At 39.9% G+C, this 15,800-nt stretch overlaps 1 protein-coding gene across 1 annotated transcript in view; it reads right to left on the bottom strand.

Annotated features, from left to right (window-relative positions):
* GLB1 (galactosidase beta 1) overlaps positions 1-15,800 on the bottom strand; it is a 48,898-nt gene that overhangs the window by 19,152 nt on the left and 13,946 nt on the right. The window contains exons 3-11 of the mRNA XM_069810534.1: positions 9,762-9,912; positions 9,407-9,467; positions 8,497-8,591; positions 7,028-7,208; positions 5,777-5,835; positions 4,774-4,895; positions 4,636-4,676; positions 4,047-4,159; positions 938-1,012 (exon numbers count right to left, since the gene is read on the bottom strand). Coding sequence (XP_069666635.1) covers positions 938-1,012; positions 4,047-4,159; positions 4,636-4,676; positions 4,774-4,895; positions 5,777-5,835; positions 7,028-7,208; positions 8,497-8,591; positions 9,407-9,467; positions 9,762-9,912 — 898 coding nt within the window. The remainder of the gene's footprint in view (positions 1-937; positions 1,013-4,046; positions 4,160-4,635; positions 4,677-4,773; positions 4,896-5,776; positions 5,836-7,027; positions 7,209-8,496; positions 8,592-9,406; positions 9,468-9,761; positions 9,913-15,800) is intronic.

Here is a 15,800-nt window from a genome sequence, read left to right as displayed (position 1 = left end):
GCACATAACAGATCAGATACATTGCTGACTGGAAACGTGGCTGTCAAACTAAAAGTACAAAGTATAAGATCAAAACATTATGAATTACAGTATCCAGTACACCAACTGCCGTAATCCTCTACCTCAAAACAACTTGTCTGTGCCCAGCAGAAGGAATATAGCCAAGTTCATACCTGTTGTCTCTTCCATCCCCCCTTAAACCATCCTCTACACTCACTGCAGGAACCTAGTTCTCAACCGTATTTCACAGAAAATTGTTGCTGGTCCTAAAGTGATGGTGCTATGGACAAACCCCAGCTACTCATGTGCTGACCAGTTATACCACTGTTATCAGACAGGATATAGCAAGTCTGGGTTCTGCATGCTTTTTCCTTGGCAGGAAACTAATTTAATTTCTCTCATCAGCTACAGATTTTCACAAATCTTGTAAGAAAATATCAGTAAGACTTTCAAATTTATTGACAATGTTCCATATTTGAAATGTAAATGCCTAGAAGTATTTAAAAGATATGTATACCCCACCTGCTCTTTCTACTTCAGAGGCATCACCAGCTACAAAAACACGCTTTGCTCATAGCTCTCATGCTAGCATTCCCCCAGCTACATTACTCATACCTGAGTTATCTTAGACAACGAAGATTCTGTTGTGTTAATAATATATTAATTTAAGTTTAGTAAAACTTCAGGCACATACTGCATATTGTAAAAATTTTCTTTTTATATTCAGATAACATACATTTTCTCATTTTCCACCATGGGCATAATTCTGAATTCCCAAGCTCTGCTCCCTCCTCCCTGAAAGTTTGCTTTCAAGGTTTTCCTCTTTATTTTGTATCATATCTAGAGACTGCCATGACAGCCTCATAAACATTTTTTGCAAAAAGCAAACATACAGCATTACGGAAAGATACACAGCATGTTACGGATGTTAATTTACCTTCTGCAAGCGAACCTTCCCATATGCAAATTTGGGTGTTGTCGGAGGGATAAGACCTTCTGGTAACTGCTTATACTAGAAAAGGAAAGAGAAAAAAAACCCACATGAAACTTAAATAAAAACATGCTTTAACTGCATTCTCACTTACCGCTTCATAACTTACTACATGTAACTTTAGCCAAAGTTCTAGAACTTTGGCTAAAAGTAGATAATCCCAATGTGCTAAAGGATAAAAGCTGCATCTAGTCTAAGATTAAGCGTTTTTTTTTTAAAAAAAAAAAAAAAAACAAAAAAAACCTAAACCATCTGACTTGATCACATATGGTAAACAATTTTTAATAACTATTCAACTCGAGGTAACAGTAAAAAGCATAGCGAACAAATGAGCTGCCAAAGAATCCCAGTGCCCTTGGAGCCCTCCTGTGGCTAGAGCTTGCATTACTGTCTTCTATAACCCTCCTGCAGTCATCTCCCCAGTCCATGGGAGCTGAGTTAACTGTTCCAAGTTTGTAGGGCACCTGACCCCTCCCTAGCAGCACTTCTGTGTGGGAATTATTAGCTTCTTGTGCTTTTCCTTTCAGTGTTACTATACTCCACCCCCACCTAATAATCCATTACTGTCTGGGCTGGCTTCTTTGAGAAGCAGGCCTTGAGACCACAGCCTCCTCCACAGCTCCATGAACCTTTGAGGTCTCATCATTAGCTTCCCTGTGGTCCTGGTCTAGACCACTGCCCAGTCAATCATAGGGAAACATGACAAGGCAACACTTGGACTGCCAGGCTATTTCTCTTTACTTCTTGCCCTATATCTCTAGGAATAACCACCTGAGATCAGCAAAGAGGTGAAGGGTGTCCACCACTTTCTTGGACACCTTTGAGGAGTGGCAAGTCTAGACAGTGAATTTCTGCCCCATACCCTAGCCTCCTCCCTTCTGAGCCTACTTGTACCCTGTAATGGCCACTCTTCCCATCTCTTCTTTCATTTACTGAACATGGCCCTGCCTGCACGTTATAAGAAAAAACTTCTGCAGATGAGATACCCATGTGATCAAGCAATCTAAGCCTACCTTTTAATATACATGCACAAATGACCCCCCTTGTGAAGGCTACCTTAATCTGAACATTCAGTGACTTCTGAATGCTTACTTTGGCAGCTCCTAGGGGGTTTTTATATAAATTTGGTGAGGGGCCAAAAGGGTATTTTTCTTAAGAGATTTTACTTTGATTTCGGCTTGAAAGTTTTAGCACAAGGCATGACTTGCTGGGCTTACACATGGTATATACACATGGTATATCCAGCATACAACTCTGCTCAGAAGCTTGCCTCTGCACCAAAACAAGGGGGTTTTTTGTTTAGTTGGTCTGTTTGGGGTTTTTTTTGGTTTTGTTGTTTGGTTTTTTTTAAACAGGCCACAGCAGTATAATTCCAAATGCCCTCCTGTCAAATCTCAACTATGGACTGATGAAAGTCTGATTTATATTTCTGGCAACAAGTTCATTTCTTCCTCTCTGTATTTGATAATAATCAAGATATTAAGACTTAAAGAAAAGAAAAACTGAATTCTCCCAAGAGAAGAAGTCAAAAGTAGGAAATTTCAGCCCAAATAATAAAATTTAAAGAATGCTGTCAGCAATTGAAAGAAGCTGTAGAGTAAAACCCTTCTTCTTTATTACATTTATTAACTGAAGGAAACAGTAAAGGAAGATTATAACATGTTAGCCCTATAGCACAGCTAACATGTTGAACACAGTCATTAGTTACAGGCAACTTAATTTTCTTTCATCAGCTCCACCCCAGACTGCAACTGAGCAGATAGACTGTTATGGGTTTAAAACCCACTGCAGAGACAGGAAAACTTCAGTGAGATCCTATGGATATGGAGGGTAAAAGATAAACAAACCACACCAAAAAAAGCTGTACCATGACCCAACACACCTTAGGTTATACTGAACACTTCAGATCTTATCAAGGCACTCTCACTGCACTAGAACACTACTTACATTTCAGATAGGGATCTTGCCTTGAAGAAAACAACTCAAAAACAGGAAGTTTGGGAATTTCTCTGGTGAGAAAAGCTGCATCAAGACAGGAGGTTCCCCTTGAAAGGCTATCAAAATTATCCCATCAACAGAAAGCTTAGGGGCAGTGGAGAAATTGAAGAACATGATCCACAGCAGGCCTTCCACAGGTATGGAGATAAAGGCATGCTCAACCCTAGAGAAAACGTAATACACTTTTGGGAGATCTACTCCCATCAAAAAGCTGTCTTTTAGTGAACAGGAATGTTGCTGGCATGCAACGGGACAGCAAGTACAAGCCTAAGCCTTGGGATTCCCATTGAACCTGTTTTTAAGCCTCATCTGAATGACCTCCAACGCAAGGCTATTCAAAATCCAGATGCAGGTTCCATGTTTCACTTCAGTCTCCAGTCTGTAGAGATACTGTGCATTTTTACAGCAAGGCAAAGCTGGTCCCACCCACTACCTACAATTTGTGGCATCACAAAACCAAGATGTGCTCATTTGGATAAGCACACTCCTCACAGAGGCCCAAAACCACAACATGAAGCTTGGGATACAGACAGCCAAAGCACTAAGCTGCAGTGCATATCAGGCTGACATCGAGTGATGAGCCTGAGCTAACTGAATGGCTCATCGATGCTGCAAGGGAAAGAGCTCTGATCACTCCTCCTCCATCTCTACTCCCAGCCAAACCCTTCCTGCCTCCCTCTGCTACTGTTGTGCCAGCACTGGCTCTCATCCAACTGAGTCGATTCAGCTTACTGACCTTCAGCTGAAAGAAAACAAACACAGCAAAAAAGCAGAGCTGAATCATTTAGGTGTCAGACCTGCACCTACCTGTACTCCCTCCTCTGAAAGGAAGGAAGGAGCCATCGGGACAGAAAGTACAGTCAGAGAGGTGCAAGATCTTTCCCCTTTTGTAACAACAAGCAGTTAGCTTGGCCTAATCGCCTTGTTCTACTTCCCTTCCCTTACCTGCAGAATGCAGTAAATTCAGGAGTAACTTAAACCAACACAAGAGTGAGAGTTTGCTGTACACCAGGGATGTTTCAAAGACCCATTCTAAATATGTCCTGGGGACACTCACCATACCAATGACTTCCCTCAAGGCAAAATATTTTTCTGTCAGATCTCCCGCTTCACTCAGTGGAGCATCATAGTCATAACTAGTGGGCTGTGGCATATAGGGCATATTAGCACCTAAGGGAGTGGGAAGAAAAGAAAAAAAGGCACTAGAAACAGTGGAAGAGTTGGGTTTTTTCAAAGGTATCAACTTTCAGAATTCTCTCCAATCACAGCCAGACTCTGCTACATTTTTAGATTCAACATAGGCCTTTGTATTTGGGATATGGCATAGAGAAACTATTCCTGATGGAGGACAACATCCTTCTGAGCTCACACTGCTCTGTTATACAGTCTTCAGAAATGTTCTGAAGCAAAACAAATTTATCCATGTTTCAACCGTTTCACAGGACTGGGTGAAGCAGAATTAGCCTTTGCAAAGATAAATACCATGTGGATTTAGTACAACATGCTGGTAATAGACAGAGAACAGCTAGTGCAGTCATCTTTTGTCATGTGAAAGCAGGCATAGCTTATTCTTTCACAGAATATATTACTACCTAATTCATAAACAGCTTTCCTACATCATTAGTATCATTTAAACAATTTCTTACCATTCCAATAGGCAAAGTTAGTCCCACCTATAAACATGTACCTAAAAAGGAAAAAAAGCCATCCACTTAAATCAGGTTTTGCTGAATTGGGAGGAAAAAAATCCCCCCCAAATTTACCTCTACTGAACACACACTTACAGGTTAACATTAGCGCCATGTGCCAGGATTTCATTAAGTGTTTTAGCTATAGTTTGTGCAGGCACAACAGAATGACGGTGCCCCCAGTGATCCAACCATCCAGTATAAAACTCAGAATTAACCTGAAAGGAGGAAGGGCAAAAGAGGAAGGGAAAACATGAAGAGGGAACAAGAACAGAACGCAATGTGATTTAAGGTTACTAACTGTAAGAGGGAAGGAAACATAGCACCTTGACTCATTCGAGCCATTTTTAAACTACTATAAATACAGCAAAGTGTACACTAAGTCAGTGGTTTTCAGCAGATTACAAGTCAAAGAAATTAAAGGATTGTTTCAATAATTTTATAGGGACACTTTGAAAATAATTGGTTAAATACCAAAGAGCATGGATTTCCTCAGAACCTGCCAACATGAACATGTTTCAGATGCTTAGCATTCAAATAAATGATAGAACCAAAACATTCTCTGCAGAATAGCATACATAGACTAGATGTAATAAAAAATTAATCTTTTGAATACTCAAACTGCATTCTAAACAATTTTATAGCACAGAGTTAATCTTGTACCCTCAACAGGCCTTCTCCCTTTGTCAAAAAGGCTTCCAGTGATCTCACATCCCATTATAGCTTGTATAAAACCTATAGGGTAGCTGAAAACAGGAAGCAACTTCTAACCTGCCCTTTTAATTTTGCTTTTAACTTCCACCCACACACGCACCTCACTAACTCATCTAATCATACTTACTGTTTCCTGCTGCTTTGTAAACATTTGCCTCAGCAAGGAAAAATACTGAAACAAAATCAATACCTTTTGAGACTAGAGTAGTATTGGCACAACAGCAGTTAATGTGGATTTGACACACAGAGAAGCTCCTCTATTCAGTTTTTCTGACTGACTTGGAAATTGTGTCTTTGTAAAACTGTCCAACACACTGTTGTCAACTCCTCTCTTAACCACTGCAAGATTAGGAATGATACAAGAAATTTAAGTGAGAAGACATACCAAAGGGCCTGTAGGTTCACTGCCCCTTTGAGCTAAGAATGCTGCTGTGACATTGCCACCTATAAGAAGATAAAAATAAAACTGAGTTGCTACATCCATGACTTTTTGGTCCTTCATTTTACTGAAAGGTGTCTTATCTCCCTTCCAACACCTAGCAAAAATCCAGACAAGAAAGTTACTTCAGAAAACAGAGGAATCAGTACCTGTGATTCCAGTGTTTAAGTTGCAGAACTTACTTAAAATACATACATACATGCATGTATGCCTTTGCTTTTGAGATACATCTTCTGAAAACCCAGCTTTTCTCAGGAATAACATCCTGGCACCAAAAAAGTCTGAGATGTGTCAGAATTGCTACTTGGTCATTGGAAAATATAGGTCTGGGGTTGTGGTACCAAGACTATGGGGAAGAACAGAAGCCAGGCTATCTCTTGAGTTTCACTTCTGATCACTCCTAGTGGCTCAAGCCATAGGGACCAGAAATAACTACTTCCATCAGTAGCTCATAAATAATACACATGAAGGAGTTCACAATTTCAATCTACTTGTAAGAAAACAGGTTCCTGCTAAGCACACATCTTTGACTGTAGAGAGAATAATGTACAAAAGAGACCACATGTAAAAAATATGGAAAGATCCATCTTAGAGTTTGTTTCTTGTGCCTTAAGCCTATTTTGCCAAGTCTGTGCAGTACATAAACATTTACATCATTAACTCTCCTATTATATCAAAAGGGCACCTTCTGAACACACTACAGTTGCTTAGCCATTCTTCAGGCCTGTAACACAGCAAATTGTGGCAGTGTGCACATTTTTAACGATAATCTTCAGCAGTAATTTTTTTCCAGTAACCACTGGCTTAAAAAGAAATTAACTACAAGGGCTGGATTCTAGGGCAGAGGACATTAAAAAAACCAAAACCAAACCAACAACCAAAAAAACCCAACATCAAAAAAATATTAAAACCATCAATGGAATCAATGTCAACTATTACTGCTATTTTTTAGGAGACAGGCACTATGAGCAGTGTAAATTGTTTATTCATGATTTCATGATGCAGGGAAGTGATTATGACTCTCTATCTGGGTATTTGTGGGTGATTCTTGTATGTTTAAGAGTACATCAAATATCCATAAATGTCTATCGCCCCATTTAAACAAAGCAGTCAGGTTTGTCAAGCAGTCAACTCAGTTTGTCCTGCCACAAAACACAACACAACAGAATTTTTTGGTAACAAACAGCAGTCTCCAACCTGGGGCAAAGTCCACTGTTGCATAAAGACCCTGAAGAGCTCCACATTTCAAGTGAAACTGGCTTGCACCATCAGTTGTGAACAGCACCACCTCATCCCCAAGATACTGTCGAAAGAGCTTCAGAAGGGAACGCAGATAGTCATAGTCACAAGCGAAGTAGCTTCCATACTCATTCTCTACCTGCACAGTAAAAGCAAGTCAATAAAGCAGTAGCCAATTTCAGTCTACACCCGATACCAAAAATGGAAAGCCCAAATCCAACCTTCCTCTTCCTTTGACGGCAATGCTGAAAATGTCACTTTAACTCCAGACCTGAGAAGTAAGAGAAGACAACAGTTCTAGACACTCATTCCTCTCACCTGTATCTTACAGCGGAGCAATCATTGTGTGGAAGCAAGTAATTTTCCTACAGAATTGCCCTCCATGTAAAAATCTCTACCCTAGCTACTTAGCAAGTGATCGAAACACAGTCTCTATTAAAAACAGAGCGCTATGACCCACCTCCCAAACAGAACAATAAAACCATATAACAGGTTGTGACATGATCAAAACTGCAGCAAAATTGGACCTGCAGAACAGAGACACCTACAAGCGGCTCACATGAACAGCAAAGCCCTGCAATGGGCTCAAAGGACTGAGGGGAGAAGGACAACCCTACTACTACTGAGAGGTACGCATCTTTCCCAAGGGGATGGACCTTCAAGCTCCAGATTCAATGCCACATACAACTGAAAGTTATTTCTGAAAATCCTGTTATAAGCAACTTATTCCTGCCAAGGAGTAATTTTGCCTGGTGCTTTTCCTCAATAGATATAATACATTGTTCAAGAGCAATGATCTTGGGCATATTATAAGAAGGGCCTCCTATCCCATCCTGTGCCAACCAGGGAGTTTTAAAAAAAATTAACACAAAGCTGTTATGGTGAAATACTAAGAATATCAAACAATCACCACTGCACCTCTGGAAGGAATTTAAGAGAGAAGCTACTCACTACGAACACACAACATTGTGTCCTGAAACATTTACAGCTTAAGTTAGGTGCGACTAACTAAAAAGAATAAATTGAGGCCGTTTTTGTCACAATTTAGGCTTACTCCATACTGCTTTTGCTTCTACCTGAAGGTATCCTTATTCTCCTTTTGCCTGTCAGAGGGTTTCAGGCAATTTTAATGTATTTTGGCTTTATGTGAGAACTGACATGAAACTCAGATCTCAAAAGCTCCACAAGTTTCCTCTATTGCTTTCTATAGTTGTGGGAAACAACTTTGATACAGCAGACAAGGGCTCTCTGAATTCTAGAAACAGTGCATTCGGTTCTTTAGGATAAAGGATTTAATCAGAATCTTTCAACTACCTGAAACTGTTAAGGAACATCAGTGACATTACCACCCAACACCCATGGAGTTTCTGCAAGAGCAATATAAGCATCCATGCTGCTTGGGTTCATTTGATTTTTCAGGAAGTTACCTGCACCATGATGATTGGACCTCCATTTTGATAGAGGTGAGGCCTCATCTTTGGCAAAAGGACACCCATCCATTTCTCTACTGCTGCCAGGTAATCTGTGATACACAAAGTATAAATGTTCCACAACTTTTCTGCTTTTTGGGGGTTTTTGTTTTAAATTATATATGGGTAGTTTTTACCTAGTGTTCTAAGTAAGTATAACAGAACAGAATTTAATGAACTGATGTGCTGTTATACTCGTTCATTAATGTCAGCTTCCAGTACAGCTTACTAAAAAATAAAACATTTAAATACTGATGAACTTTGAAAATCACCAGAGAGACTTCAATATGTCTCACACAGATTGTCTTAATACAGAAAACAAATTCAAATGTTGCTATGTGTACTGCTTTTTTAAATAGATAATTTATCCCACAATGAGCAGAACTGAAGTCATATATGATATATATCTTTGTCCCCTAATACACACTCCAATAACCACATTAATCTCCTGTCTCATCTCATCCTTCTGTGTCCGGTCCGTGACTAGGTAGCACACAAGAATGCTGTAACTAGTTCTGAAATTACATGCACACTGACCAGCCAGGAAGGATTCCCATAATGAGTGGCCAGTCAGCCACTGCAAAACCGAAAAACTCAAAGCTGAGAGCTACCTGTCTTTTCCTCAATGGTGACAATGATTTCTCTCTTGGCACCAATTTTCATGAAATTTGTCAATACCCTGGAAACTTTCTACCCTACTTTGTTCATTCTATATACTTCTTGAATGCACACTTCTAATTAACAGTACTGAAGATTCTACTCACAAGATAACTTAAGCTGAAATATGAATTAACTAGTAATGGCCTCAAACAGCAAAGTTGCCTTGCTGCTGAAGTGTATTTTTACTAGTGCTTTTTGATGCCTCTACCTGAATCAGAAGACCTGAGAACAATAGATTTCTTCTCCAACAGCCATGCAGGAAGACCTCCCTGGGAAAAGAAAGGGAATCAGTCAGTGATCGCTCTTGGGAAACGTAAGAAGAATTTAGCCTATTATCAAAACATATACTGAGACCTGAAGATTGATTTTCTACAAGTAATAATTCCCAATGAAAAAAGAAATACAAAGTTTGCGTTGTAAGAAGACACTTAGGATGCATGGAGTAATACACTAAACCAAAAGTCTTGTCCAAGGACACTCGAAGTACGTCTGTCTACTTTAAGACAGAAATACTTGCATTAGATTTACCCTAGAAATGAGGTAACTGTTACAAAAGGCTGTACCATGTCCCATTCTGCACAGATGTAAGGTCCAGCTCTCAGGATAACCAGCAAACCAGTATCGTTAGCAAGCTGCAGGAAATACTCTAGATCTTTGTCACCAGAAAAATCATACATGTCCACCTGGGGTTCATGGTAGTTCCATGGCACATACCTATGAAGAGAGAAGATCACCTTCCATTAGGAAACCGAGACTAAACCAGATCTCCAAATAACAACTGCTTGTACTACACACCCCAGAGATCTGTAATGCTGAACTGATCTTCAGATCAGTAAAATAAAAGAATCACTCTAGGGCCCTTCTTCTGTGAGGTACTTCATATGGCAGAAGGTGTTAAAATTAATACTGAAATAAGGGTTAGTACTTTGCAGTATGTCTGCAGGAGTCCATACCAATGCAAGAACAGGTTTTGGTAGTGCCATTTTGAAACCATGATGTCTGTTAGCAAGTCAGCTGCCAGCTGTATAGAGGTAGGAGGTTTGTGAAGAGATGAATACTGTAAACCACTCGCAAAAGGAAGTGGTCAAGAACAAGCTTGCCCAAAACCAGCACATGACCCTTTGTGAATGGATCACCCATTTCGCACAGGGAACACCAGCTAGGCTGACAGGTCCATGCTGCTGCCACTGCAAAGTTTAAAAATGTCTAAGCCTCAAATGATATTGCATCTAGGTCCTGAAAGTTTTCATTGACCAGGAGCAACCCCTGTTCTGGAAAACTAGCGTGGGAAAAACGGTCAAGTTAGAGGATACTAAAGTGCCCAAGAGCCTGGACAAAGTAAAACTTCATTTCAGCCAAGTAATAAAGCTGCCAAACAAGCAGATAACCATTTGAGAGAACACCTCTCTCCTACTTCAAGGACTTAGGAAAAATACAACTTCAGCACAGAACATCTCACAGAAAAAAAAAATAGCCTTGGTTGCAGGACAACAAAGAAGCATGTTATCTACCAACTACTATGCGTAGCATTGTAGCTTATGGACCGTGAGAGTTTTGGCTTGGGATGGTACTAAATGGCAGTCGTAGCATGGACAGACATTAAAATTAGGGATGAGTACAGCCTGAGCAAAGATTCAAGAGAATGGGAAAACTCATTCTCCATGCATTTACTTTTTTGCACATAGTTTTGCAATCTCTCGAAGACAACTGTTGCCACTGTTCCAGAGAGAACAAATTTGAGAAAAATCCGTAAAACCAAAACTGTGGTTAGTCAAGCAAAGATCCTCTCAGGCAATACTTTTCTTACTGTCTGGGTTTGTTTATGTGTTCCAGAGTTAATTTTGTAAGAACTACCCAGGAGGGAAAGAAAGTGCAGAAAACACTGCTTTCAATAAGCAAGAAAAACAGGAACCCTCACATGAGCACAGTACTGAAATGGCCACACTCAGACATACACGCACTTGAACATCAAATACAAACATTACAATCTTTCAGCAATGTTAGTTAATATTATAGCCTCACAAATGCCAAAATCTTAAGCCTCTGTTTGAAAAGATAAAGCTTAAAATTTGTATGCCAGAATGGAGTCAAAGCAACGCACTCAGGCATCAAAATGCAGATTTTCCCCTCTAGGCAGTGTATTTTATTTCTTTGTCAACCTGATCTAATTGTTTCCGAAGCACATGATTAACCCACTTGTAGAACAAGCTAAATGTGCATTTAATGACTATATGAACCACGTGAAAATACATTCAATGTTAATTTAGTTTTGTGTGCTTTGTCTAAATTTCAAGCAGAGGAGCAAGCTGATTGCTGACATTCAAGATCAAAGTGGATAAAGTAGAAAACTATTTAAAACAAAAAAATGACCAACCTACCTCGAAAGAAGCCAATACCATAGTACCAAATTGTGCTTACTTTCCCTGTTCCGTATACCATTATCCAGGTTATCACTACAGAATAATTTTAGTTTGCTCTAAGCTATTAGAGCTATGTTATTTTCAAAACTATTCCTTAGAAATACAGAATTACTTTAAGTTATTGTCCTGGTTTCAGCTGGGATGTAGTTAACTGTCTTCCTAGAAGCTGGTACAGTGCTATGTTTTGAGTTCAGTATGTGAAGAATGTTGATAACACTGATGTTTTCAGTTGTTGCTCAGTAGTGTTTAGACTAGAGTCAAGGATTTTTCAGCTTCTCATGCCCAGCCAGGGCACCTGACCCAAACTGGCCAACAGTGTATTCCATACCATGTGACGTCCCATCTAGTTTAGGAACTGGGAAGTGGGGGGGGCAGGGATTCGCCGCTCCGGGACTGGCTGGGTGTCGGTCGGCGGGTGGTGAGCAATTGCCCTGTGCATCATTTGTACATTCCAATCCTTTTATTACTACTGTTGTCATTTTATTAGTGTTATCATTATCATTATTAGTTTCTTCTTTTCTGTTCTATTAAATCGTTCTTATCTCAACCCAGGAGTTTTACTTCTTTTCCTGGTTTTCTCCCCCATCCCACTGGATGGGGGGGGAGTGAGTGAGCGGCTGCGTGGTGCTTAGTTGCTGGCTGGGGTTAAACCACGACAGTCCTATATATATGACTATGGATTTGTCAAGGACAGATAAACCTAACTCCATTTGTTCACAGGAAAGTTTGCCTAAAGAATTAGAGGAAAGGAAAAAAAGGTAGTGTCTCTTGACTTAGCAAGGCTTTTGGTACTTCGCTGTATGACATCCCTATAAGCAAACAAGGAGAAAAGAAAAAAAAAAAAAAAAAAAAAGAGGCTAGTTGGTATAACATTAACATAGAATAAAAATTAACCACAGAAGAACAACCCACAATTTGCTGGGAAAGCAAGGGGATATTTTGACGAGCACGTCAAGTCTCTTTGGTAGCTCTAACTATATCCAAAGCTTTTATTGACATCTAGGTGATATAATGCACAGCACGGTTTGCAAATCCATCAGTGAACATGGTCAGGAATGTAAATGCTCTTAACTAATGAGCAACATGGTCTGATATCAACAAGGAACTAAGAGTTACCACTTTTTAATTCTCTCTTGCATAGGAAAAGGCAAAAAAATACAAAATGAGAAGGACAACACATGGAAGTGGTATTAATAGGAAAAGGGTCTGCAGGTTCCACTAAAAAGTACCATCTGACTATGAATCAACAACACAACACTGCAGTAACAGGCAAAGCTCTTTCTGGGAGGAATTAACAGGCACATTGATGTAGGAACTCATTCACTGAAAAATGCTTCCAGCAGAGAGCTGCACCTGTTTAAGCTAAATAAAGATGACTAGATCCTAACTTCATAACAGTTTCTCACTGCCTAAAATACTACTACAGAAAGACAGCAACTGCTTATACTCCTTTCTCTTTAGGCTACTGAACAAGTTGTAACTACAGGTTTATATGAGAAACAGATTCTAACTGTAATTTAACTATACCTTGTAACCTGTTAGTTATGAAAATATACACATGGGAGAGTTTTATGAACTTGTTCTAGAAACAAGTCTGAAGGTCTAAATATGCTTAATAGTGTCTTAGGTAAGGACAAAAGGGTTTCTCCAGATCCCTTACACTCAAGATGGAAGAAGACAGAAAAATTCTTCCAGAAACAGTTTTAATTTATGTCCCATGCTTCCCCACAAGGCCATAAAAAAAAGCAGATTTTAGTGGAGAAGGGAAGAAAGTTAAGAAAAAAAATTTATGCAAAATACTTTCTTACAGAATGAATCATGATATAAACATATTTTAAACACTGGTCTGAAAATTATTACTAATACACTTTAATCCCCCAGTATATTTTCTACAGCTAGCAATGGACTCAAATTAAATCATTTTACTTTGAAATTGTTATTATAAGCAAGTGTAATTCCTATATACCATTGTACAAATTTATAGTTAGTTGTTAATGCTGTACTGCTTTAGCTACAGAATAATGGATTTATAAAGGAATGCCATATTCCTTTTTCAAACTTGAAATGTGGTATTTCTGTATTTGAGTAATAGTATTTTCTCTCCATTTACATACAATTTCTAAGCTTTATCCTATAACCTTCCTTTTCTTTAAAAGTCACAGTTTTCCTGTCCTATTTCAGAGAGATGTCAACAGGCAAAAAAACCCACTTTAACTACCTTAATGTACAGGATAATTGTCTCTGTAATACCAGGGGTTTGGGTTTTTTTAATATTGTAAAATTAAATAGCTTGCATTAATTTAATAAATACATCAACACTTTATACATGCTAGTTAAATTACACATTTATGAATCTTTAGAAAAAGTAAATTGTGCCTACTTTTTATTTAATAGATATTCTAAACAGCAACTCTTTCTTAGAGGGAGTTTCAGTTTCTACAGGTTTACAGTTGTCTACTCATTAGTCAACAAATACAGTAAAACAAATAAAATGCCAGTAAGGGAAGTGCGGGTTCTTCCAGGAAGCCTCTCTGCTGATCTGTAAATATTTAGCCCCATCTAGTGGTTAATTATTTATCTCCTCCATGCCAAAAAAACCAAAACAAACCACAGACTTTCAGTCCTTTCCAGATGTCTTTGACAGCATGTTTCTCCGTGGCAGGAACAGCTGAGGAACTGCAATCAAGGACAGTTACCCTTGTGTGACCAGATGCGTCTGCGTGCTACCTGCTGTGGTCGGGAGTGGAGCTCATAGGTACGCCTCCATCATCTGCTGGGATGTCACACCAACTATTACATCAAATTTCAACCTGCTATTTGGAAGGTTTAGGCCTTGATATTTTAAGCTTTAATGGAAGATCAAGCTTCCTGTCACCTCTTTTCTCATATTCTGTTATTGCTTAGATGTTTCCAGGCGCAGATGGTTATATAAATATACTGACTTCACCCATTCAAGAGTTCCAGACAAGCTGCTGACTCAGTCATTAGCTGAACAGCGCATCAAGGCATAGCAAGTCTTTTGGAAATGAGGCAGCAGAGAACAGAAAGGAGAGCAGGTCTGGCTTGCTTTGACCATAAAGTATTTACAAGGACAATCCTGTAATAAAAGGATCCTGTTTCCCTTGAAGTGGTAAGCGTCGCTGGGAGCACCTTGATAAGAACACTGAAGGCTCCCGTATTTCAAATTACAGCAAGACCCTTCCCTGCCTCATGGGAAAAACCCCAAGCAGCAAAATCACAGTCTTCAGAGGTGGTCCCAAGGTTGGGAGTCCAACTACAACATCCTGCCAGAAGGTCTGGCAGTGCTGCCGCCCATTCCAGAACGACTTCACACAACTGGTATCTCAGTCCCTTGCTAATAATTTTACTGATCCAGGAAGGAATAGGCAAAAGAGAAAAGAAAACCACAACTAAATCATCAACTAGACCAATTTCCATTTTTACCAAAGCCACACAAAATCACAGCAGAATTGTTCTGGGGTAACATGAAAATTTATTGCTTTATCTCAAATAATCAAGAGCAGTAAGGGTTGATTATCTGCAAACTTCAAAGAAAAAAGGGGGTTGGTACATGTTTTTGGTTTGGTGGGGTTTTTCTCAGCATTGAGAGAGAGAAATCAGTGTCAAGTGGAAAGACCCACGGACTTGATTCTTGTAGAAAATGCAAGGCAGAGGGGTACTTTCTGCATGTAAGATAGCTCCTAAATTTCTATCTTTCACCATAGCAGGAAAAAATCCAAAGGTAAGCAATGATGTGGGAGAAAGTTAAAGAATCCCAGTGGGCTCTACAAAAAGAAAACAAGGTTGTAAAAAACCTGTTATCTGTCATCTGTGATCCAGCAACAACACCTAAGGCCATAGGTCACATAACCACAGGGCAACACTTGCTGCCTGTACTGTACAACTTGGGTCTCCCAAGACTGACAGAGAACAGTTGACACCAGCAACACAAGACAATCTCCACTCCTTCCTGCACAGCAGAGGGACACTAGTGCAAAACAGTAAAGCACAGATTAAGAGATCTCAATAAGTTTAAAAAAAAGGGCAGGGCGGCAGGGCGGCAGGGCGGCAGGGCGGCAGGGCGGCAGGGCGGCAGGGCGGCAGGGCGGCAGGGCGGCAGGGCGGCAGGGCGGCAGGGCGGCAGGGCGGCAGGGCGGCAGGGCGGCAGGGCGGCAGGGCGGC

Source organism: Haliaeetus albicilla, chromosome 2 (genome assembly GCF_947461875.1).
Source record: "Haliaeetus albicilla chromosome 2, bHalAlb1.1, whole genome shotgun sequence".
NCBI lineage: Eukaryota > Metazoa > Chordata > Aves > Accipitriformes > Accipitridae > Haliaeetus > Haliaeetus albicilla.
Note: the sequence above shows the minus strand (reverse complement) of the source record. Positions and strands in the feature narration are given on the sequence as shown.